The following is a 26498-nucleotide window of genomic DNA, read 5'->3' on the forward strand; positions in this document are numbered from 1 at the left end:
AGCATTGATTAATTCTTAAATGATTTAAAGATAACTGTTTGAAAACGTTAAATGTCATAACTCTATTTCCAAATAATGTACCAAAATAAATTCAAATGAACAATTAAAAATTGAAATGTTAGAAAAGGACTTAAGCATTAGAAGAATATATAGGTGAGTACATAAACTCATGGAAAGGCTTTCTAAATATGACACCAGATACCCAAACAAAAAAGGAAAAAAAAGATGTACTACACTTAATGAAATTTTTAAAATTTCATTCATCAAAAAAATCACTATAATGTATAAGGAGCATCTCTGTGGCCAACTTGGAGGAGGGACCAGGGTGCACTCCTCCCTTCTCCATATATGTGAGATATGTCTGTGTGATTACATCTGATGTGCCCTTTTGGTAGCATCCAGAAAGCTGCACAGTGATGGCTCTAACAACACATGCATCTCTCCTAATGAGAGAGCTCTCAATTATTATAAATTACTCAACATGAAAAAGTTAAATTGGCTTTTAAACTACGCTGACATTATCACAAGAAATTTCAACATTTTATCTGTAAACAAAAGGAAAAGCTGTTAGATTCTTTTTTAGATATAGTTTCTACTATTATAAAGTTCTAGTATTTTTCTTAAAACACCACAAAAGAAATTTGAACACTGCCTTAGTCTGCTTGGGTTACAACAGCAAAATGCTATCAACTGAGTAACTCATATATAACAGAAATTTATTTCTCACAACTCTGGAGGCTGGGAAGTCCAAGATCAAGGCAGATGCAATGTCAGTGAGGGCCCACTTTCTGATTCAGAAATAGCTCCTTCTAGCTCTATCCTCACATGATGGAAAGAATGAGGGATCTCTTGGGAGCCTATTTTATAAAGGCACTAATTCCATTCATGAGACCTCCACTCATGATCTGATCACCTTTCAAAGATCTCACCTCCATCACCTTGGAGTTTAGAATCTCAACATATAAATCTGGGTTAGAGGACACACAAATTCAGACCATGGCAAAGACAAATGCCAAAATGAAAACATATTTGCAACACATGAAAGATAAGTGGTCGATGGCCTTAATGTAGAAAGAGTTCTTACTAATCAATAGGGAAAATAAATTAACATTACTTGGCACTCCCCTTCAAATGCTTCATCTAAGGGTGGGGGCACTTGAAAGTGCTTGCAGTTATCTAAAGAAAGATACTTCTTTGTGTCACCCACAATTGCATAGTTTCCTATATATATATATACTCAATGCTAAAGGATAACTTGATAGCTATAAGATGGCAATCAGTGATGCTGAACAAGTCTCTTCCACTGTGTCCCTCGGCCTTCCCATCAGCCCAGTGAGTAACTCGAATTAGATGAACTCCCCATTTCATGCCAGATCCTGTTTCCTATGACTTTGTTTTGGAGATATAATTTATATACTATAAAATTCACCATTTAAAAGTGTACAAATCCGTGGTTTTTAGAATATTCACAAAGCTGGGCAACCATCACCACTGTCTAATTCTGGAAGATTTTCATCACCCCAAAAAGAAACCCATTAGCAGTCCCTCCCTACTCCCTGCTCTCTGCAAACCCTGGCAACCAATAATCTACTTCCTATCTTTGGATTTGCCTCTTCCAGATATTCCTTACAAATAGAATGCAACATCTAGCTTTTTGTCCCTGGCTTCTTTCAGTTACCATAATGTTTTCAAGGTTCACCCACGTTATAGCATGTATCAGTACTCCACTCTTTTTATGAATTAATAGTATTTCATTGTGTAAATACATATACTGTATTTCATTTATCAGTTCATCAGTTGATAGATATTTAGGTTGTTTCCACATTTGGGCTATTATGAACAATGACATTTTATGATGCCCAAGAGATTTCAGTGTGAGAAACAGAAGATGAAGGTGCAGTATGTGGGAAGGGCCCACATCAGTAAACCAGATCCTTTTCCAAAATCAATAAGTCTGTAGTTGGGAGTGTAAGCATTCCTGCAAGACAAGCAAGGTCATCACCAGTTAATCCTAGAAGTATTCTTGTTCCCTAAGCTTGAAAACTGAAAAGAAGCATCTGTCAGAAGAGCCTCTGGCACACAAATGCAACCAGCATATGCCAGTCTCATAGGAGGTCCACAATAGGTGTTCTATGGATGCAGAAGAATCTATAGAAACAGCCCAGGAAGAGAGGCAGCAAGGTCTTTTTGTTTTGTCTTTTCTCCAGCGCAAATGCAGAAATCCACAGCAAAAGCCATTCTCAAGCCATGAGAAAACAACAAAGAGGAAGTTTTCATAATCCCTTTGTATCACAGTTTCAAAATTAGGCTATATTTCAAGTAACTGGTGGTCTGACACTTAGCCATATAAATTCAGGACCTGCTTGAGGTGAAAGGATAACAGCAACAGAGCCACTAATCACTGGATTGTTTCAGTGGGCTCAGTCCCCTGCCTGTCTGTTTTCCCCAGTCGCCATTGTGTTACTGACCCAATAGAGAAGAGAGACTCCTAAGAGAGAGGGTAACCCAGAGACCTCATCCATGCCTGCCAGAATGCTTGAGGAAAAATTCTTTACTCAAAAGATAAAAATGAAGCCTTCTTTTGTATTTTTTTCAGGAATCACCTTTGTGCCTGGGAGCCCCCAGCTGACTGCCAAGATAATTCGCTACCAATTACACATGTCTAAGGCCCAATGCATTGTGGCTGATGAAGCTATGGCCCCAGTTGTAAACTCTGCCGTGTCCGACTGCCCCACCTTGAAAACCAAGCTCCTGGTGTCAGATAAGAGCTATGATGGGTGGTTGGATTTCAAGAAGTTGATTCAGTAAGTGGACACTGAAAATGAGATGCTTAAACGAAGAAAATGTTTGACTTTTAAAGATGAGATGATATATGAGAAGGTGGTGTGAGTGGTCAGAATGAAAAGCTGAATGGCAATTTCTATGAAATATGAGATGATGTATGAGAAGGTGGTGTGAGTAGTCAGAATGAAAAGCTGAATGGCAATTTCTAGTCCTGAAAAAAGCAGAGTAACCCCCAACACAAGTATCCCTGGTCTGACCTACAAGTTCCCAGTCTGAGTGAAAGTCTTATGTTCTGATTCATATGTAACCATTCTTTCTGAAAGGGTAAAAAATTACGTAATATAAATATAAACATATTACAAAAAACGTAACAAGAAACTTATATATAGACTATATATAATGGAATACTATGAAGCCATAAAAAATGAAATCATGGCCGGGCATGGTGGCTCATGCTTGCAGTGCCAGCACTTCGGGAGGCTCATGCCTGTAATCCTAGCACTTTGGGAGGCCAAAGTGGGCAGATCACCTGACATCAGGAGTTTGAGACCAGCCTGGCCAACATGATGAAACCCCGTCTCTACTAAAAGTACAAAAATTAGCTGGGTGTGGTGGCACACACCTATAATGCCAGCTACTCAGGAAGCTGAGGCAGGAGAATCGCTTGAACTCAGGAGGCCGAGGTTGCAGTGAGCCGAGATTACACCACTGCACTCCAGCCTGGGGGACAGAGTGACTCTGTCTCAAAAAAAAAAAAAAAAAAAAGAAATAATGTCTTTTGCAGCAACATGGATGGAACTGGAGGACATTATCTTATGTGAAATAACTCAGAAACAGAAAGTCAAATACCACATGTTCTCTCTTATAAGTGGGAACTAAATGATGTGTACAAATGGACACAGAGTGTGGAATAATAGACACTGGAGACTCAGAAAGGTCAGAGGATGGGAGCGGATGAGGAATGAGAAATTAATTAATGGGTACAAGGTATACCATTTTGGTGATGGTTACACTGAAAACCCAGACTTCACCATATATATATGCAATATCCATGTAACAAAACTGCACTTGTTCCCCTTAAGTTTACACAAAAGAAAACCTCACCCTCACTGGGATATGGGGAAATACTTACTAAAATAGCAAAATGATGCCATGTTCATCCTCAAGTTAGCCAAATACAGTAGTGCCCCCTTATCTGCGGCTCTGTTTTCTGCGGTTTCAGTTACCTGTGGTCAACTACCGTCCAAAATAGGTGAGTACAGAGATCATATTTGCATAACTTTTACTACAGTACATTGTTATCTTCTATTTTATTGTTTGTTTTTGTTTTTAATCTCTTACTGTACCTAATTTATAAATTTAACTGCATCATAGGTATGTATGTATAGGAAAAAGCATAGCGTATATAGGGCTTAGTACTATTTATGGTTTCAGGCATCCACTGAGGGTCTTGGGACACATCCCCCACGGATAAGGCAGGACCACTATATTAAGTTTGATAATTATAAATGTGGTCTTTAGAGGGCAATATTTCAGTGTCCAGGGATGTTTAAAAAAAAAAAAAAAAGTAAACAAGACAGGCAAACCCTGACCCTCATGGATTTTATACTATAGACAACAAATGGACAACAAGAAAACACATAAATTATCAATATAATAAAGTTTCCAAAAGAAACTCTAAAACAAAACAGGCAAATTAAATAAATTGATCTGATGTGGAGATGGGGGAATGATTTTAGATTTGGTGCCTTCTGAGGTGAGGATAAGCTGAGATTTGAATATGACAGAGCTAGCCTTTGGAAGCTCTGAGGGAACACTGTCCCTGGCAGAGGGAACTCAGAGGTAAAGGACCTGAGGTGGGAGCGAGCTTAACCTGTGTGAGAAACAGAAAGAACACCAGGGCACCTGAAGTGCGGTGAGTGGGGAAGAGAGTAGCAGGAGAGGAGGCCGAAGAGCAAGGGAGGGGAAGACTGCGGCAGGTCTTGCAGGTCATGTAGGAGTCGTCTGGGAAACACTGAAGGGAAGGACTTGATCTCAACCACAATTGTAAAACTCCCTCAACTGCTGTCTGAAAAATGGGAGACAAGAGAGATAGTAAACGGACCCAGGAGAAGGCTGTTGCTGTTGTCCAGATGAGATGCCATGCCAGTGTGGACCATGGTGGTGGCAGTGGAGACAGGACTGAAAACAGGCCAGGCAAATGAGGAACTCACCTCAGGCACAAAATGTAAAACGGCACTGAAAAATTCAGTGATCGAGGGAAATAATATTTTAGTTATAAAATAATTTTTATAATTGAAGTTTTAAATTTCCACAAATATTTATTTTATATATTATGTAATGTTTTCATAATTTATAATTTTATAAATTGTATACTCTTTTCAATTGAATAATTTAAATTTTTTTAATTAAAAAAATCAAATTGGTAAACTTCTCATGACAGACAAGCTGCCTATTTTTATAAATAAAGTTTTATTGGAACCAGGGACAGGACTGGGCTGACAGGTAAAGTGAGTCATGCAAGTGCCTATCTGGATTATAGGCTGTGTGAGGACTGCATCTTGAAGCCGGCCTGAATCCCATTCCTAAATCATACTGGGAATATTTGAACAGTCTGGAAGTGCTTCTTGTCCTGTCTTTGTTTCAAATTTCAATATTTTGTTTATCATGGATTTTTGCATTAGTTTTGATTATTTAAAAACATTTCACTAAAATATTATTTGACTACTAAATTTGCTGGTATCCCCTTAAATACCACAATGTTTGTGGCAAATGTTTCACTCACTCCACCTTAGTCCCATCCCTGGTTAGGGATAGTGAAGAGAGAGAGACTTGTGACATGTTTTGGAAGTAGAGCTGTCAGGGTTTGGTGATGGTTAAGATGTGGCACAGATAGCTAGGTAGGTAAGTCGATAGATGGGGAAAGAGGAACAATAATGATTACTACAGATTTTTGACTTGAGCAACTGAATGAATAAAGAGGGTCTTTTACTGAGAAAAATAAGGCTGGAGTATAAATGCATCATATATTTCTTATGCAACAAAAATTAATGCAAAAAAATTTTAAGGGAAAAATGGCAGCTGCCCCTCTAACAAATAATCCTCAAATATATCAAGACACCAGCTGTTATTTTTTAAAATCAGAGATTAGCAAACCCAGGGCCTAGGCACTCAGTCAGAGAACCTAAATTTGGACCTCACTGTTGCCTCTTTCATGGCTTACAGAGGTGCCCCTCCAAAGCAGACTTACATGAGGACCAAGAGCCAAGATCCAATGGCCATATTCTTCACCAAGGGTACAACAGGAGCTCCCAAAATGGTCAAGTATTCCCAGTACGGTTTGGGAATGGGATTCAGCCAGGCTTCCAGGTACGGTTCTCACACAGCCTGTACAGGCCTGAAAGTTGCTCTCTTCCAGGTAAAGGGAGCTTCATGGGACTAAAGCTAAGAAAGGAGTTTCTTACTCAAGACTGCAGAAAGTGTCAATATTGGGAGAAGGAACAGGGCTGAGGGCAGGGTGGGAGGTTGTACCCCAAAAGATGAAAAGCAAATTACTATAGTTCAAAATTCTAAGAGTAAGCAGGAGGGAAAAGAGGAAGAGCAGGGATTCCATGCAGTAGGGGAGGGATCCAGGATGATCACCCCAAAGACACACTGTGGGATGTTACTTGTTTTTCTATGCTACCAGTACCAGGGTGAACAATTGTGTTGACCACTATATGTAGTGATAAACACAGAGGTAGAGTCATAATTGATAAGGGGTTTGGGTTCTAGAGTCAGCCTCTAAGATGAAAATCACATGTCATCACACCACCCCTTTTTAAAGAAAATTAGTTAAGTAGCTCGTGGATACCGTATCTCTCGGCAAATTCAAAGGGCACTGAAACTGATTTCACTCTCTTTGGTTAAACACGCAATGAAGTAATTGGCTTGCATTTGTGTTAGCTTGGTTTGTCTGGGGTTAAGTTTCCCCACCTTACATTCAATTCTGCCTTAGATAAATGGTTGTGTGTTGTTACTCCACGCTCAAGTCCTCTTAATAAACTCTACACAAAGGTCCCTTAGGGGAAATAGGTGTATGTTCCTCACCTTCACCTCAAAGTCTTTGACTCTCATAAGCTACAATGGCCAGTAGATATCAGGTAGAGAAATAAAACAGGGGAAGCTGAGATCACTGACTTAATCAATCCATTAATTAATAAAAGTGCCTACTGGATAACTTCTGAGACCCCTGAAAGCCATAAAACCTGGAAGGCAATGCCATGCCAATGAAGACTGATACTGAAAAAATTTAAGGAGTCCATTGGCCAAGTGACCTCATAAATAGGCTTTGCTTGTTTTCATTTGTGTGATCTTTGTTTCTCCCCACAGGTCAGTGCTTGATAATAGCAAGTATTATTGTTGCTAGTACCAGCACAAGAGAATTCAAATGGCTTTCCTCTTTCTCTTTAGACGGTGGATGGATGTCCAGCCAACAGATGTCTTGTGGAGTCTGGGTGATGCCTTTGGTGGATCTTTATCCCTGAGCGCTGTCTTGGGAACTTGGTTCCAAGGAGCCTGTGTGTTTCTGTGTCACATGCCAACCTTCTGCCCTGAGACTGTTCTAAATGTAAGACCAATTCCTAGTGTGGAATGTGTGGGACAAAGGCCAGAGAGAGGCGTTAGCAATGACCCAGTGACTCATGCCCAGAATGGGGCAAATCAAGAATTAAATTTGGAATGTGATCTTGACTTGAAGATGCTCTCCCTCTTCCCTAGGGGCTTTGGAATTAGGAGGACTTGGCTACTTCCATTGTATCACTGAGAAGGAAACTTTTAAAAGACAATAGTGATATTGAAGAAGATAATATTAATATCAGTTATCATTTACTGATTACTTATTGGCACTTCATATGGATTATTTCATTTCATCTCCCCAAGAATCCTGTGAGGGAAGAACTGGGGAAACTGATTCTCACAGAGGTTAAGTAACTAGCCTAAGGAATCACAGAGGCAGAACTAGGAATTAAACTGTGGTCTACTGAAATCCACAGCACAATTTCTACACTGCTGTGCTAACCTCTCAACTGCTGCACAATCCACAATTTTGCTGGCAATATCTAGGCTTATTATTTGAAGCAACAAAGATCAAAACAAGTCTTCTTGGATCCAGAAGTAAATGCCTCGCTATGTATGCATTCAGTTATCAGTGATTAACATGATAGCTCCTATGTTCACAGAGCTAAAGCTAAATTCTCTCCCAAGGTGTGGAAGGTGGGGAGTCACTAAGTCTTTGAGATGAAAGGCATTCCCAAGCTGAGTTTCAAAGTCCGTGACCCTCTTCCCTGGACATTCCCCCCCGCACCCCCGCCACAGTCTCACTGTCTCTCCCACCTCACATGCAGATTTTGTTTTTCCTTCCTTTGGGGCCCAGGTCCTGTCCAGATTTCCCATCACCACTCTATCTGCAAATCCAGAGATGTACCAGGAACTGCTTCAGCACAAGTGTTTCACCAGGTAAGAGAGGATCCCTCAGGAGAGAGTCCATTTCCACTCATGGTACCATAAATAAAATTAGGACCCCTTAATTTGTTGAAGTAGATCCAATCTTACCCTCCGGTAACACACTTGTCTTGTTGCCATTCATGACAATAACTCCATTAGTGTGTGTGATTTTTTATTCCCTTGCAACTTGAAATCCATATCTTGGCCCAGAACATAAAATTAAATTATAATTAGAAGGTCGAGTTTGTTAAAAAATTTATAATTACACCTACCTTTAAAAAGATAAACGTTAAAGACAAATATATTACCTCTAATTCAAAAAGTAAATATTAACCCATTTCCCATTTTGAAGAAAAAAAATGTGTAATTCACCGCCAGCACTCATTTCTCAGAGCAAACAGGAAATGAGTTATAGACAAAGACCACCTTCTCTCTTGGATATGAATTATTCTCGGCCTTTTTTAAACAAATTTATACCTATGTGTATCTACCTATCCATCTATCCAAAAAGAAACATATTATGATATTGGGGTGGAATTATATAGATGGTATCTGTTTATATCATAGTGAAACTTGCCTTTTTTTCACCCTATTCCTTAAAGCTCTATTTATGATAATATGGGTAATACATTTTTAATCATTGCATAGTATTCTTTAGTATGAATGAATTGTATGTTAATGAGCCAAGTACCTATCAAAGAGTTGAATCTTCTCTAAGCTGCTGAAATGAGCATCATTGCACACACCCCACAATTCCCTAGGGTACCAACTGAGAAGTGGAATTGCCAATCATCATCGATAAAGATTAATGAGAAATCACAAGTTCTCAATCAAGACTTAGCGTTTGCTAAATAATCATTTAACTGTAAATTTCATTTTAGCTATGTGGGCAAGGACATAAACTCCACAGAAGGAAACAACCATGGTAGCAAACAATACCACCGTATTAAATTATGTTGACATGAAGGAACGCCTAGTTCATTGGCATTTTGTGGAGCAGTTAAAAATCGCTATGATTAAATATGGTATATCTTTATTCAGCAACATTCCATCTCATATAAAATGTTCAGATTATTTCTTAAACCCTTAAAAGCACTTAAAAATTTTTAAAATAGTCACCTCTCACTTATACCCTGAAATTAATAATATAAAGGCAATGATGTAATGGTATATTTGGAATTAATTCAGACTCAGTTCTCCAATTTGGTCTTGCTTAGTCTTGGGACCTAACTGGGCAGGCAGTTATTATCTAATACAGATGAGCTACCACATTACCATTAATATGGTACATTCATGTATTCAGAATATACAGGGTCACTGCCTCTTGAGACCGTAAAAAGTTTTGCTATAATCTTCCCACACTTGACCCTTCCACTGGACATCACCAAAATCAAATAAACATAAAATGAATTGTGGGTTTATAAAAAATGCTCACTACTATTCTATGTATGTCGGGGTGCTGGGGAAACTTTTAATATCTAGAGACTTTGAGCCTAGTTTATAAAATTAGTGGCTGTCTTTCCACCTCCAGACTTCAGAAAATTAGTTCCTTTTTTACCTTACCATTGCTGACACGTCCTTCACACACACTTCTGGCTTTGGGAGAGGTAATAAAACTCAGAAGGGTTTCTGCAGAAGGCTGGCTTCCTGCCATCAGTTAGCACTGGTTGATTTGCTTTTAACATTAACGCCGCTTGTCCAGAAGAGTAAATGAGAGTCTTCATGGAGATTGATCTAACTGGGGTGTCTGAACAGATTATCTAATAGAGTAGTATTAAGAACATCAACCACCACTTAATGAGCATTTCCTGTATTGGAATATCTGCATCATTTTTCCAAGATTCTTTCTAACAGAACTGTTATTGGTAGAAATATTCCCTGAGGCTAAGAACAACTTTTGATGCCTCTCCAGCTACAGATTCAAGAGTCTGAAGCACTGTGTGGCTGCAGGAGGACCCATCAGCCCTGGGGTGATTGAGGACTGGAAACGCATCACTAAGTTGGACATCTATGAAGGCTATGGGCAGACGGAAACTGTAGGTTGATGCTGACTCACTATTTAGCCAGAAACCAAACTTGTCCATTCATTGTGTAAGCACACTGTCAAAGCACTAAGCACGCACTAGAAATGCACAACTGGATATTAAGCACAGGAAGAGGAAATGGCTTAAACTAGAGAGACCCCTCTTGCATGGTAAGACAAAGAATTACAGGTACAGATACTTTACAGATTTACAGATTTCACAACAGAAAGTTGAACTAGTTTCCACCTGACAATTCCTGCCCTCTTTGTGGAGTATAAGGCAATGTCATGTGATAAGAATGAAAAAATATGGGGTAGAAGTCTGAGTGGAGGATGTTTAAAATTATCATTGCTGAAAATGGAAGAAAGAGTAGATTATGAAAATAAAGGAGAAATGGGTTAGGATAAGAGCACATTTGAGGTTGGAGAGCATTAATCTTCAAAGTCACTATTTAGTTGTGTCATTTTCTCCAATATCACTCTAAAACACAGATGAAAAGCATGGTAAAAGTGGACAGTTAGATTGAAGCAGGATTAACATTTTGCCAAGAAGGTGCGATAAAAGGGCAGCAGGCAAGGGATATAGGGATATTGGCATTAAGATGAAAGACTAAGAAATTAAGCTGATCAGAGAAGGAAGGGAATTCAAGAAAAGGCAGGTCAATGGTGAGAAGACAAGGCACTGGAGATGTCAATGGAACTGAAAGGACTGAAGATAATTGTCTTAGTCTGCTCAGGCTGCTGTAACAAAATATCATAGATTGAGTGGCTTAAACAACCAAAGTTATTTTTCTCACAGTTCTAGAGGCTGGAAGTCCAAGATCAGAGTGCCACAAAGGCCAGGTTTTAGGAAGAGTCCTCTTCTAGGTTGCAGACTACCAACTTCTCATGGTGTTCTCACGGACAGGGAGAGAGAGAGAGACCAAGCTCTTTCCAAGCTCTTTAGTGTCTTTCAGTTTGTTTGTTTGTTTGTTTTTAAAGAGAGGCAGGGTCTTGCTTTATTGCCCCAAACTAGAGTGCAGTGGTGTGACCACAGCTCCCTGCAGCCTCGAACTCCTGGGATTAAGAGATTCTCCAACCTCGGCCTCTGAAACAGTTGGGACTACAGTATGCACCACCATGCTTGCTACTTATTTTATTTTATTTTTTAGCAAAGACACAGCCTTGCTATGTTGCCCAAACTGGTTTCAAACTCCTGGCCTCAGGGACCTTCCCACCTCAGCATCCCAGCATATCCAGGATGACAGACACAATTCACCATGCCCAGCATCTCTTCTTATAAGGGCACTAATCCCATCATGAGGGTGCCACCCTCATGACCTCATCTAAACCCAATGACCTCCCGAAGGCCTCATCTCCAAATACCATCACAGTGAGCAGTAGGGAATTAGCACATAAATTTTGAGGAGACACATCACATTCCCTGGAGATCAGGATCAAGGAAGGAAGAGACTGGGGGTAGAACTGATCATTCATATGGATGTAGGAGGCACTAGGGATGACAGTGGGACCCGGAGTCAAAGGAAAGATCATGAACCTCATGCTGAAGGCTTTAATGGATAAGGAATGACTGAGAGGTTGGTAAATTATAACAACAAAGAGTGGTATAGGGTGGTAAATGTAAATGGCACGAATCTCAAAAAGACAAGGGAATTGCACATAGCGTCAGAGAAGTAATGGTCAGAAGGTGGTATTGTGAGCTCAAAAGATGCCAAACCCAAGGAATACAAAAGGATCAACATTCCCCACTTGAAAAAAATAAGTAGAAACCTCTTCCCATGGAAGAGCCAGGTCTCTGGAAAGGTAACTGATGAAGAGAACATCCAGTAAAGAGGATATAGATGTGGATGTAGAAGAGTTCCTTAACCACTGAATTGATGTTCTATCTAGACGGCACTGTGAAAAGTTTCTGGAAGGAAAGAGTCAGGGAACAAACAGTCCCGTTCCTGCAACATGAGGATGAGAATAAGCAGAAAAGCTTATATGATGGAAACACCACAGATAAGAATGTAGAGCTGGTACCTTAGGCTGGTGGCCAAATTTTTACATGAATTGGTTTCAGTGTTTTCCAGGTAGATAGGAACAATAGAAAATAGGGAAGTGGGCCAGGAGCAGTGGCTCACGCCTGTAATCCCAGCACTTTGGGAGGCCAAGGCAGGCAAATCATGAGGTCAAGAGATCGAGACCATCCTGGCCAACATGTGAAACCCTGTATTTACTAAAAATACAAAAAATTAGCCGGGTGTGGTGGCACACACCTGTAGTCCCAGCTACTCAAGAGGCTGAGGCAGGAGAATCACCTGAACCTGGGGGGCGGCGGTTGCAGTGAGCCAAGATCGTACCACTGCACTCCAGCCTGGGGACAGAGTGAGACTCCATCTCAAAAAAAAAAAAAAAAAAAAGAAAATAGGGAAGTGTTGCCTGGATTAACTGCATTCACTGCTAGATGGTCCATAAAACAGGCTCCCTGAGAAGCAAAAACACAAAATATTTTTGAGAGAATTGAATACCCAATATTTTTAAAACATTCAAATAGCCAGCATGGGAAAAATAAGAATTTGTGGTGGGGGGGCAGGGGGATTTCTTACATTTGTTTTACATATTACTATTGTTTTTACGAATTATACTAAGAAGGGAATTCCATAATCTTGGTAACACCAAAGCCTTTTTATAGGACTTAGTTCTGTCCTTATACGTCCAAAAAAATTCTTTGGTGACTAGGAAAACCTCAGACTCTGTGGGAGAAGACAAAACAGTCAAATTGATAGCCCAGGCTCTGGGGAGAGGTCTATAGTTTGAGGACCCTGGTGGAGCTATGTAGTTCCACATGGCTCAGGAAACATCCTCACTTAGAAAGCTAAAGAAAATTCAGAACACAAGGTTCAAATCTTTGAGACCTCATAGTCAAGCTCACGCTTGGTAGGCAAGTTACAATTCAAAACTGTAAAAGAGGGAACTTGAGAAATGATCAAATTCTGTCTCAGATTCTGTCTATACTACACTCACAGATCCATTTAATTACATCCAAAGAGTTGACATTTTCAGCACCCAGGACTCATTGCATTGTATTTCCCCACTGATCTCAGGTTGTGAATGATTCTGTCTAGCAAGAAAACAGCACATCTTAGGCAATAATGATTTTGGCTTTATCTTTCTTTTTATGAAATACAAATATAACTGACACTCAGAACATCTGAAATAAGGCAAGGTTGATACACTAAGTTGATATGATTCCAGCAACACCTAATAAACTTGGCATTTTTAGTTAGTCATACAGCCTGCATGGGAGAAAACATACATCTTCCATTTAATTGTAATGTACTGGCAATAGCTAAGGAGTCTTGTGTTTTGTGAGCATTATTTGGGATGCAAGTGACAGAAATGTATTTCAAACAAGCCTGAGCAAAAGTGGAAATTATAAGTCCATTTTGCTGGGAACAGCTTCAAGGCTTACGGAATCAAGACTGGAGGGGCCAAAACACCAGGACTAAAAAAACTCTTTAAAACATCAGCTCTCGCTTTCTCTCCCTCTCAGTTGCTCCATCTGCTTTTTTCTCTGAGTTGTTCTCTGATGAGTTTCTTCCACAAAGCAAACAAGATTAACACTAGCAACTCTGGAGTCACCGCTCCTTCAGACAAGATCAAAGTAGCCCTACTTCTACCTCTACTTTGGAAAATTCTTGGAACAGACTCTGATTGTCCATGCTTCTGTCATATGCTTTTCCCTTGGACTGTAACTTAAGGGGCCTAACCTGAGACATTTGTTCATGTCAAAAAGTGGTTCTACAGAACCATGATTAATAGTCCCATCAGATTAGACGGAGGGAAGGAGGAGTTCTTAAAGAAACTATAAAACTAGTTACTGCAGTACACTAGAGAAAGATCACTATGGCCATCCTCAAAAACATTCAGAATCTGGGGGCTCCAATTTGTTAGCATGTAAACACAAGAAAATATTAAGTCTCTTTCCATGTAAGACTCAGCAATAGGTACTGGAAAAATAACTACGTAGAAGACAGAAATAATTCCTGTTCTAGGCTGGGAACAGTGGCTCATGCCTATAGTCCCAGCACTTTAGGGGTAAAATTCTAACAAATAAAATTTTCTCCATCCCATTACACCCATGGTTGACTCATCCAAGATCCAGTTCTCATGTCCTCCAAGGTAGACCTCTGTGCCCTCTTTCGGGTGCCCTACATGTATGCTAAAGTATTTCTCAGCAGCCAACAATTACTTATTTTTGAGACATTTATTATTGAAAATCTCAAAAGACAAAAATAGACAAAACTGTATTTGAATTCCCATGTATCCACTGCCCATTTCAACAATTATTACCTAATCCTGTTTTATTACTCCTCTACAATCCCAAAAATTATATTTTTTCATAAATAGCTTTAGTATATTTTAAAAAACAAGCACTAAAAAACAAACATATTCTCCAATTATACCTGAAAGTTAACAGTAATTGCCTTTTATTAACAAATATCTACCATTGACATTTTCATCCATCATCTAAGTCATGCATGTTTTCTTGATACCATTTGTTCCAATTAAGCTCACACATTGTGGCTAGTTGATAAGTCTTTTGTGTATCTTTTAATCTATGAATTTCCTCATTACCTTCTTTTTCCCTTGAATTTGTTATTTTAAAAAACTGAGTTGTTGGTTCTTTTGAATATTTCACAGCCTGGATTTTGCTAATTGCTGTATGGTTTACATGTTCTTCTGTTCCCCTGCATTTCCTGTAAATTGACCTAGAGGTTAATTTAGTCACACTCCTGCTTTATTTTTTTTAATCAAGATTACTTGTTAGACTGTGTAATGTTGTTCTGTTAGGAGGCACATAATGTCTGGTTATGATCAATAACTAGATCCATTAATTTATTGCTTTTTTAAAGAAAAACTTGCCTGCATTTCTTTGAACAGGGTCTACTCTGTGCCACTTCCAACACAATAAAATTGAAGCCAAGCTCTCTGGGGAAGCCATTGCCACCTTATATTGTCCAGGTAGGAGATCACAGTAATGATTATGACAGATATTATTAAGTGAGCTCTTACAGTTGTTTATCTAAATTTCTGACATAAAGGTAGGCAATGAGGAAAGTCCAGCATTCTCTAAATTCACCCCAAGGATAATCTCACATGATTGTTTTATTTCCACCTCAATATCCTTTTGGAATACAGAGTCCAGACACAGGAATGAGGGAAGGAGATGCTGACAATTTTGCAGAATGTCCCTTTAATGTAGCTCAAGTTTCAAATACAGAGAAATCAAATTTAAAAAATTTGCTATTAATAAGATGTGCAAAATAAAGACAACTATTTTGAATGCACCATAATAAGCGTTCTGTACTTGAACTAAAAATATACTGAAGTGGGAAGTCTAAGCCACTAGTCAGCTGCTCAGGTGTCGATTATTATAAATACTGTAATGTGATTCCCAAATGATGTAGCTGAATTCACAGTATGGGCACAGGTAGCAATACTAAGATGGTAGGGCAAATGCTGTGTCTAGGATTTTATTACATAAAAGCAGGCTCAAATTAGCAGCAGTTATAAAATTACCATTATTCATTTCAAGATAGTCCTTTGCTTTCACGCCTATCTCGCCTTTTTTTAACATTGATCAAAAGGAAATAGTAAGTTCTCAACCTGAATGAAACAAATATTAGTATTTACTTTAACTATTATACCATTCTGAAATTGACTCAATTTTGTTAAAGATAATGTTTACTGTAGAGTTCTATTTTTTGTTGTTTGCCTATCCAGTTTTACTACATATTATTTAACAGGATGTGGAAGTTAACCTAATACATTGAGGTTTATATGTTTGTTTTTTCCAATAATCATGAATAGGTACTACATTATATTAAATGTGTTTTCTGATCCTATTAAAAAGGTAAAATAGTTTTTCTCTATTAATAGAGTTAATTAAAAATATTTTCAAATGTTAAATTTTCATTGCATTTCTTTCTTCTTTTTATTTTCTTGGATTGAATTTCTTAATTTTTATTTGTTTGGGCCTTTGCATTTAGAGACATGAATAAAATGAGCATGTAATTTTCCTCTCAAAAAATAAGAAAAAATTAAAATGTTCCTTGCATACTAAAGTATAAACAAAAATGAAATAAATGAAATTGAAAAATAAAATGTTCCTTAGGATTTTCTTAGAAAAAAAATCTTCCTACAAAATCAACAAACCTTAGAACTAAGAAAAACAAATGAGAAAAATACACAAAGAAATAAAATCAGAAGTGAAAGAGGAGACACTCCAACTCATGCCATAGAAATGTGAAGAATCCCTATAGAATCCCTATAAATAATTATATGTCAACAAAGCCAGGTGTGGTGGTACACGCCTGAAATCCCAGCACTTTCGGAGGCTGAGGCCAGTGGATCACTTGAGGTCAAAAGTTCAAGACCATCTTGGCCAACATGGTGAAACCCCGTCTTTACAAAAATACAAAAATTAGCTGGGTGTGATGGCAGGTGCCTGTAATCTCAGCTACTCAGCAGGCTGAGGCAGGAGAATTGCTTGAACTCCGCAGGCGGGGGTTGCAGGGAGCCAAGATCATACCACTGCACTCCAGCCTGGGTGACAAGAACAAAATTCCATCTCAAAAAAAAGAAAGGAAAAAAATTATATGTCAACAAAATAGACAACTTAGAAAAAATGGATAAAGTCCTAAAAACATACAACCTACCAAGACTGAATCATAAAGAATTAAAAAGTCAGAACATACCAATAACTAATAGATTAAATTAGTAATCAAAAACCTTCCAACAAAGAAAAGCCCAGCACCAAATGCCTTCACAGATGCATTCTACCAGAATGAGGAACAAAGATGACATGATAATCTCAAAAGACACAGCAAAAGCATTCCACAGTATTCAACACCTTTGATGATAAAAATTCTCAAGAAATTGGGTAGAGAAGAAATTTACCTCAACACAATAAAGGCCATAAATAAAAAGCACAGAGCTAACATCATACTCAATGGTCAAAAACTGAAAGCTTTTCTCTCATATCTGGAACAAGGAAATGATACACATTCTCATCACTTCTATCCAACATAGTATTCTAATTCCTAGCAAGAGTAAGTAGAAAATAAAAGGAAAAAAGAAGTATTCAAATCAGAAAGGAAGAAGTAAGATTATCTCTGTTTGCAGATTACATGATCTTACAGATGTGCAGAAAATTATATTTCTACCTATGGTATAAAGAAAAGTCTAAAGATTAACCAAAAAAATTAGGATAAACAAATTTAACAAAGTTTCAGGATATAAGATCAATACACAAAACTCAGTTGTGTTTCTATACACTACAATAAATTATCGAAAAGGAAATTAAGAAAACAATCTTGGCTGGGCAAGGTGGCTCATGCCTGTAATCCCAGCACTTTGGGAGGCCAAGGTGGGCAGATCACTTGAGGCCAGGAGTTCAAGACCAGCCTGGCCAACATGGCAAAACCCCATCTCTACTAAAAATACAAAAATTAGCCAGGCATGGTGGCACATGACTGCAATCCCAGCTATTCAGGAGGCTGAGGCAGGACAATCACTTGAACGCGGGAGGCGCAGGTTGTAGTGAGCAGAGATCGCACCACTGCACTCCAGCCTGGGTTACACAGCAAGATCTGTCTCAAAAAAAAAAAAAAAAGTCTAACTCATAGATCTGGAAAGTGAATTGGTGGTTGCCAGGAGCTGGTGGAGAGGAGAAAATAGGAAGGTATCCACCAAGGGGTACAAAATTTCAGCTACACAGACAGTAACTACTAGAGATCTACTGTACAGCATAGTGCCAACAGTTAACAACACTGTATTACATACTTAAAATCTTGCTAAGGAGATATATTAAGTGTTCTTATTACCAAAATAATAATAATAATAAGAGGGTGGGAGGAAACTTTTGAAGATGATGAATACGTTCATGGCACAGATTGTGGTGACAGCTCCATGGGTGTTTACTTCTCTTCAAACTCATCAAGTTGTACACATTAAATATGTATAGCTTTTTGCATGTCAACTGTACCTCATTAGAGGGTTTATTTTTTTTAATTCAGGTGAGAAAGGAGAAGAGGACCCACACAAAGGGGGAAGATGAAAGAGATATTTTTTAATTTGTCAAAATGAAGTATAACTTCATTCCTTACACTCCCCATCCAAAACACACACACATACACACACACACACAGACACACACACACACACACACACACACACTTCCCACAAAGAAAAACAGGCCCAAATGGCTTGGTGGTGAATTCTATCCAACATTTAAGGAAGAAGCATTAACATTAATCCTTCACAAACTCTCCCCAAAAACATATAACACCAGGATTTTGGAGGCTGTGCCTCAAAATGGGGTCATAGTATGAGCCAGGATCATCCTGATACCAAAACCAAAGACATCACAAGAAAAGAAAACCATAAATTAATATTTCTTATGACTATAGGTGCCAAAAAACTCAACAAAATACCAGCCAACCTAACAAGGAACATATAAATGGATTATATACCATAACCAAGTGGGATTATTCCAGAAATACAAAGTTGGTTCAAACTATAAAAACCAATTAATATAACGTAAAACAAAGTACACAAATCACATGATCATCTCAACAGACACAGAAAAATCATTGACAAAATCTAACACCAACACCTATTTATGGTAACAACCCTCAACAAACTAGCAATGAAAGGGAACTTTCTCAGCCTGACAAAGGGCATATAGAAACCCCACAGCTCACATCAGACTCAACAGTAAAAAACTGAAAGTGCTCCCACTAAGATCAGGACTTATGAGAATATTCACTCTTCATAGAGGTTCTATCCAGAGCAATTAGGCAAGAAAAAGAAATAGCATCCCAATTGGAAAGGAAGAAGTAAAACTATCTCTATTCAACATGACATGACCATGTATACAGAAAATCCTAAGGAATACACACACACTATTAGAGCTAATAACGGAGGTCATCAAAGTTGCGGGAAATAAGATTAATATACAAAAAATTATTAATAGTATTTCTATGTAGTATCAATAAACAAAAAATAAAATTAATAGAACAATTTCATTGAAAATAAAATTTTTAAAATCTCATTTAAAAATGTATTCTCCAGATAATTCATCTAATTTACTAGACTTAGTACTAAATGCCACTTTTTTCCTAAAGTCTAAAGTTCATCATCAAAGTATAAAGACGTATTATCCCTGAAGACCTTCTGATCCTTAGGGCTGGTAGTTTCTATAGAAAAGTTTCAAAGTATTCAGCAAGGATAATAAATTCAAAATGAGTATGCATATTGCTTTCCAAGGTGACAACTTGGAAGGCTGTAGCCCTCAAAATTGAGCTAGCATCTCAGTGTACTTTTTAACTCCTGTCACATTACTTCATGGTCACGCCTTCCATTTCAGGTCAATAAAGAAGCCACTCGGCCGAAATAAGTCATTATTTTCTTTTTTGAGACAGAGTTTTGCTCTTGTTGCCCAGGCTGGAGTGCAATGGCATGATCTCGGCCTCCCGGGTTCAAGCAATTCTCCTGCCTCAGCCTCCCAAGTAGCTGGGATTACAGGCATGCGCCACCACGCCCAGCTAATTTTGTATTTTTAGTAGAGACGAGGTTTCTCCATGTTGGTCAGGCTGGTCTCAAACTCCTGAGCTCAGGTGATCCGCCCACCTCGGCCTCCCAAAGTGCTGGGATTACAGGCGTGAGCCACCGCACCCGGCCAATAACTCATTATTTTCAAACTGTATTTTATTTATTCCTAACCTGCCCTCTAATTCTTAATAGGAAAAAATAACACCACCTCCTAGACTGTTATAAAACTGCCAAATCTGTTTTTAAATTTTCATGTTCTTTATATTTCTTTTCTTATACATAAGATGGCTAATTAAGTGTCTTGTTTGAAAGGCCTTTCTGAGATGCTGGCTTTCCTAAAACTTTGTACTAACCAGGCAATGGAGCCCTTACCTGTATTGTCTTATTTCATCCTCACAATAAAGCTGTATAATAGGTGCACTTTTAAATCTCTGATTTTCTAGATGAGGAAACTGAGGCACAGAGAAGTATCCAAGATTCTCAGAGTCAGAAGGTGTCAGAGTGGACATGCAAACCCAAATATTTCCAGCTCTGGCACCCTCACACTGACGACTGAACCACACTGCCTCTTAGGTTGCCCAGTATCTAGGTACACCAACCAAGCACTTTCCTGGCATCTTAAATGGGGGTAGAAAGGCTTAAGTTTAGATCTTGTGGTGTTTTAGAAAGAGCACAAATGGTTTGTAAGGAAAATTCCTTTAGTGATTATCTAATTTCAGATTGTGGATGAAAACTCAAATCTCCTGCCTCCAGGGGAAGAAGGAAATATTGCAATCCACATAAAACTAAACCAACCTGCTTCTCTGTACTGTCCACACATGGTAAGAAAATTTTCTTTTTTCCTAAATACTTTCATTGTTGCTACTAATCATAGTGCCATTACTGTTGAGTACTTTATGATTTGCCAAATACTTTTGTCCCAATTTTTAATTTTGCAAATTTTTGAGTCTCCAAAAATGTTAAATAGTAGCACAATGAACACCTACCTGTACATCTCTCACCTATACTCACTTCTTATTAAGATTTTGCCCCATTTACTTTATATTTGCACATTTTTGATGAGACATTTGGGAGTAAATGCAGACATTATGACACTTTGTCCTTAAATATTTCAGTAGCATTCCCCTAAGAACTTTCTTCTTAAACGTCAACACCACCACATCTATGAAAATTAAAAATAATTCTTTAATACTATCTAATATCTAGCCAATACTTAGACTTTCTCAATTGTACTCAAATGTGTTTTATAGCTTTTGTAAATCCAGAACTCAATCAAGGTTCATGCATTTATTTGGTTCTCATATCTCTTTAGTTGTTTTTATCTATAACTGTCCCACCACCATGTTTTTCATGACATGGACATTTTGAAGAATAGAGAACTGTCGTGTTAAAAAATGCCTCACTTTCTAGGCTTACATATTGTTTCCTTATAATGAGATCCAGGATAAACATCTTTCTCAAGAATATTAAGTAGATGATGTATATTTCTTATTTGCTTATGGGGGGAAACATTAGGTTGTCTCATTTTGGGTGCTGATAATTTTGATCTTTTGATTAAGGAGGTGAGTGCCATTTCCATTGTAAAGGTACATTTTCCTCTTTGTAATTAGTAAAATCGGCCCTGTAACAATTACAGACTCTGTAAATATCCTATTCTCCAATTAACTTTCACCCAATCATTTTAGCATCCATAGATGATTCTTTTCTTTTCGGAAACAATTATTAAAATAAAGAGTGGCTGGGCACAGTGGCTCATGCCTGTAATCTCAACACTTTGGGAAGCTAAGATGGACAGATCACTTGAGCCCAGGGGTTCAAGACTAGCCTGGGCAACATGGCAAAACTCCATCTCTACAAAAAAAAATACAAAAATTAGCCAGGCATGGTGGCATGCACCTGTAGTCCCAGCTACTCAGGAGGCTGAGGTGGGAGGATAAACTGAGAGCAGGATGTCAAGGGTGTAGTGAGCTGGGTGTGATGGCACCACTGTGCTCCAGCCTGGGCAACAGAGCAATACCCTGTCTCAAAAACAAATAAATAAAATGGGGGGTTCAGAACAGTGATTTTCAAACTGCTATTTCTTATACATTAATTAGGTGGCATTATTCCATAAAGATGAGCAGTCCATTTTATCTATAAAGGGGGGCTTTCTTTTAATTACTTTTAAAATATTTATTTATTTAGCCTTTCCTGATAATAAAACTCACGTGTGTTCAATATAGACAACTTTCAAAAATACAGAAAAGACCAAAGAAGAAAAGCATATTAACTCATAATGCAACCATTCTTAGCCACTATTAACATGTGATATGTATATATCCTTCATTCTTTTTCTATTTACATGTATTGTTTTATAAAAGTGGGATTGTACTCTATCAGCTTTTGTGAAGCCTGTTTTTTTACTTATGATTTTCAGAGATCAGTAAATCTTATACAACAACTTTTTTTTTTTTTTTTTTTTTGAGACAGGGTCTCAGTCACCCAGGCTGGAGTGCAGTGGCACAATCTTGGCTCACTGCAACCTACACCTCCCAGGTTCAAGCGATTCTACTGCCTCAGCCTCATGAGTAGCTGGGATTACCAGCTCTCACCACCACGCCCAGCTAATTTTTGTATTTTTAGTAGAAACAGGGTTTTACCATGTTGGCCAGGTTGGTCTGGAACTCCTGACTTCAAGGGATCCACCTGCCTCAGCCTCCCAAAGTGCTGACAGCCACCACACCCAGCCCTTATATTAAAACACTTTTAATAATTTTATAAAATCCTATCAAGGAGAACTATCATGATCTATTTAACATATCTGCTATTGTTGAAAATTTTGGTTACTTCTAATGTTTTATATTGTAAATACTACTTCAATGAGTATCCTTGTTAACTCTTCAAATGCCTCTTTGAGTATTTCTCATGGAGTTTTTGAGTTAAAGCCTAGGTAAAATGTTTTAAATATTTTAATATTATGAATTTCTGTGAGAGAATAATGCTTAATATTTCCAAACTTTGATAACACAACTTCAATACGCTGAGACTTTAAAATCATGTTCTCACCCATAAGACAGATTCCAAAGAAGAGACCCAGATATCTCATATACCTACTGGGATTACTGTGCTGTTTCAGAATGAGCTGCTTACACAGCTTTTCACTAAAGTTTATTAGAACTCTAACAAGCAGGTTGTCCATTAGATCTAAGAATCTGGACAAATTGGTGACGTGGTCTCTATGGCAATGAGTCAAATGCTGTTAGAATCTGGCCGGGCGCAGTGGCTCATGCCTGTAATCCCAGCACTTTGGGAGGCCGAGGCAGGCAGATTATCTGAGGTCAGGAGTTTGAGAGCAGCCCGGCCAACATGGCAAAACCCCATCTCTACTAAAAATACAAAAAAAATTAACCGGGCTTGGTGATCGGCACCTGTAATCCCAGCTACTTGGGAGGCTGAGACACGAGAATCGCTTGAACCTGGGTGGCAGAGGTTGGCAGTGAGCCGAGATCACACCACTGCACTCCAACTTGCGTGACAGCGTGAGACTCTGTTTCAATAATAAAAATAAAAATAAAAAATAAAAAAAAAGAATCTGTGAACACTCCACGGAAAGATCCTGCAAAATGGGCCAATCTCATGCAAAGGGAAATTTTCACCAATCACTCTAATTGTGCTTCTGGTGTAAGAACCTTAAGCTGAAGCCACCTTTTTCTGATGGAATTTTGGTCAGGGGTGGTATGAAAATTAAAGGCACAATTCAAAGACAGGGAACAGTGATTGCATTTGATGGATGATGAGCCTGAGAAAATAGCAGCCAACACCCCTTACATATACTGTACCTGGCCCTGTGCTAAAATGCTGTGTCCATGTCGCCTCATTTAAGCCTCAGGACAAACCTCTGAGTGAAGTGCCATCATTACTCTTGTTTCTAGCTGGGACAAAAAAAAAAGCTGAAGTTAAGAGAAATGACCAAGGAAAGTTCTCCGTGTTTGTTGAGTTTTCTATGTGAGATCCCCTGGAGAGTGGGGATCCTGACTTATTTTTCTCAGTCTCCCCTGGGGCTAGCCAGAGTGCTCAATTCATATCACTAAATGATTGCGAGAGGGAAGTAAATGTAGGTTTCTGGATTTGTCATTCTATCAGGTGAGCTGGGAGGAATATGCTTCAGCAAGAGGCCACATGCTTTACCTCACAGGTGACAGAGGTATCATGGATGAAGACGGCTACTTCTGGTTGTCTGGTAGAGTTGATGATGTTGCCAATGCATTGGGTCAGAGATTGTGAATGCTGTGGTTATTGCTATTGAGCCTGGGGCTGTGGGAGTTTGAAGAAGACTCTGGACTGCTTCCAATACATAGGAATTATATTTCTTAAATTTAGAAAATGCAAACAACCAAAAATAAAAGAATAAAACTCATCCACAATCTCATATTTTGGAGTATATTCTTCTAATCTTCTTTCTTCTTATATGTAAACTTTTTTTTTTTGGTAGAATTGAGTTCAGGGAGAAATGCTCTAGCACAACTTGCCTTTTTCACTCAATAATGTAATAGAAATATTTTTCTGTGCAATTACATATAAAAATTCATTTTTTAAATTAGTTTATCATGACCAATAAGTACACAGATCTTACATGAATAGTGTCAGGCCTCTGAGCCCAAGCTAAGCCATCATATCCCCTGTGACCTGCACGTACACATCCAGATGGCCGGTTCCTGCCTTAACTGATGACATTCCACCACAAAAGAAGTGAAAATGGCCTGTTCCTGCCTTAACTGATGACATTATCTTGTGAAATTCCTTCTCCTGGCTCATCCTGGCTCAAAAGCTCCCTACTGAGCACCTCGTGACCCCCATTCCTGCCCGCCAGAGAACAACCTCCCTTTTTCCTTTACCTACCCAAATCCTATAAAACAGCCCTACCCCTATCTCTCTTCGCTGACTCTCTTTTCCGACTCAGCCCGCCTGCACCCAGGTGAAATAAACAGCCTTGTTGTTCACACAAAGCCTGTTTGGTGGTCTCTTCACACGGATGCGAGTGAAAAATAGCCCAATGGATGTCTACACACATACACACCCCTGTAACCATCTAGATCAAGATATAGGATATTTTTAGCCTCCTGGGCTCTCTCATGTCCTCATACCTCTGTGAAAGCTGTACTTCTTTCATGAATTTTGGACTGAATTTCTATGCCTAATGACAGTTTCAGAGACTGAGAAAAGGAGACTAAATTCTAAGAAGCAACAAATTCCAAGAGCAGATGGTGGCAAGTAGATACCACGGGTCATCCTGATTCAGAGCTTGCTGACCACAAAAATCACAGGAATGTTGAGAAATAGAAATCAAGATCTAGGTTTTATGGACTCATTGCTATTACATGCCACTGCTTCTGGGACGTGAGTCAGCAAACTTGCTTTCTCTCCACTATTCCACTCTGATCCTTGACCCAATTAAACAATCCCAACTATATTTTGCTCAGGAAGTCTCTCTCCTTTGAGCACTCCTTGTTGCAGTAGCAGTGAACGAAGTGCTTGCCTCTGCTTCTAACTGCTCTCAATTGGTACTTTGAGCCCCTCCTCCACAAGTAGCAATTATTCTGACTTCTAAAGTGTAGGTCAAATTTGCCTGTTCCTGAATTTCATATAAACGGAATCATACAGTTTGCACCCTTTTGTGTCTGTCTTCTCACAAAATAATGTCTGGACAATTCATTTATGTTGTTGTATGGATCAACAGTCCATTCTTTCTCATTGCTATGCAGAATTCCATTGTATGAATACACCCAGAATTTATAACCATTCTTATGTTAATGGTGACTGAGGTTATTTCCAATTTAAGAATGCCTCCTTTGCCCAACACCGCTGCACCTGGGAAGTTAGGCATTTTCTCTCACCCTTGGGATTGAGTGTGCGGGTGGTCGAGCAGCCTCGATTCCCAAGCCCCCCTAGCAGCTCTCACAGCAAGCGTCACAAGAGTTGGCACCACTCCAAACAGTCAAAACGGGTCATCCCCCCACCCGACCCCCGCCTTCTCAGGATTTTAAAGACTGTGTAGGAGGAGAAAATGGGGACGGGGGTCCCCTAGTTAATTCATTTATCTTAAGTTCCCGTAACCAAACTACGCCCTCAGTTTACGCCTTTGACCCTCAAAGTTATTTCCACTTCGTACCGTGAGATCTGAATCCCTGAAAGAAGCTGCTTGCCCTACCTGGCTGACCATCCTTGGGCACTCAGCGGTGCTGGGATGCGGCTGCCCTATTTCCCGCGTAGAAACAACTGCAGGGGGCGCCGCCGGCTGAAGAGTGCGGAACTGTGGCCCTGAGCCAAGCTGGGGCAAATATGGGAGACGCGGGATGGGAGAGAGTGGGGAGAGAGGACGCTATGAGGATTCCTGGAGGGAGGGACCACAGCAGAGGCGGTGAGTGGCAGGAGGACGCAAATGTCCCTGCGACCGGGAAGTTTATCGGGTTGAAGTTTCCTCTGTCGTCGCCTCCTGCTCGCGAGCAGAGCTGAGCCTGGTGTGCGGCCTTTCTGGAAAGCCGGCCGCCACCACCCTCGGCGTGGGATGCCGGCCAACAAGGAGCCTCGGGGACACACAAATGGCCGCACCTGAATCTGGCCTGCGCAT

The 26498-nt window shown here is 39.2% G+C and overlaps 2 protein-coding genes across 6 annotated transcripts in view; one reads left to right on the forward strand and one right to left on the reverse strand.

Moving 5' to 3' along the window:
• Window positions 1-24299, forward strand: part of ACSM6 (acyl-CoA synthetase medium chain family member 6) — a 38283-nt gene extending 13984 nt beyond the window's left edge. For 2 of the 5 annotated variants that reach the window (XM_054435650.1, XM_054435649.1), the window contains 8 exons: window positions 2597-2804; window positions 6010-6153; window positions 7237-7393; window positions 8198-8280; window positions 10181-10304; window positions 15218-15298; window positions 20611-20712; window positions 24014-24262. In XM_054435650.1, the coding sequence (XP_054291625.1) occupies window positions 2597-2804; window positions 6010-6153; window positions 7237-7393; window positions 8198-8280; window positions 10181-10304; window positions 15218-15298; window positions 20611-20712; window positions 24014-24154 (1040 nt within the window). In that variant the 3' untranslated portion in view covers window positions 24155-24262. Of the gene's footprint in view, window positions 1-2596; window positions 2805-6009; window positions 6154-7236; window positions 7394-8197; window positions 8281-10180; window positions 10305-15217; window positions 15299-20610; window positions 20713-24013 lie in introns of all 5 variants that reach the window. The other 3 variants (XM_054435646.1, XM_054435648.1, XM_054435647.1) reach the window with 3 other exon arrangements.
• Window positions 1-26498, reverse strand: part of LOC129006203 (cytochrome P450 2C31-like) — an 87793-nt gene extending 61295 nt beyond the window's left edge. The window contains 2 exon segments of the mRNA XM_054435651.1: window positions 23710-23802; window positions 26079-26498. Coding sequence (XP_054291626.1) covers window positions 23710-23748 — 39 coding nt within the window. The 5' untranslated portion in view covers window positions 23749-23802; window positions 26079-26498.

The sequence above is a fragment of the Pongo pygmaeus genome, chromosome 8, assembly GCF_028885625.2.
Source record: "Pongo pygmaeus isolate AG05252 chromosome 8, NHGRI_mPonPyg2-v2.0_pri, whole genome shotgun sequence".
Taxonomy (NCBI): Eukaryota; Metazoa; Chordata; class Mammalia; order Primates; family Hominidae; genus Pongo; species Pongo pygmaeus.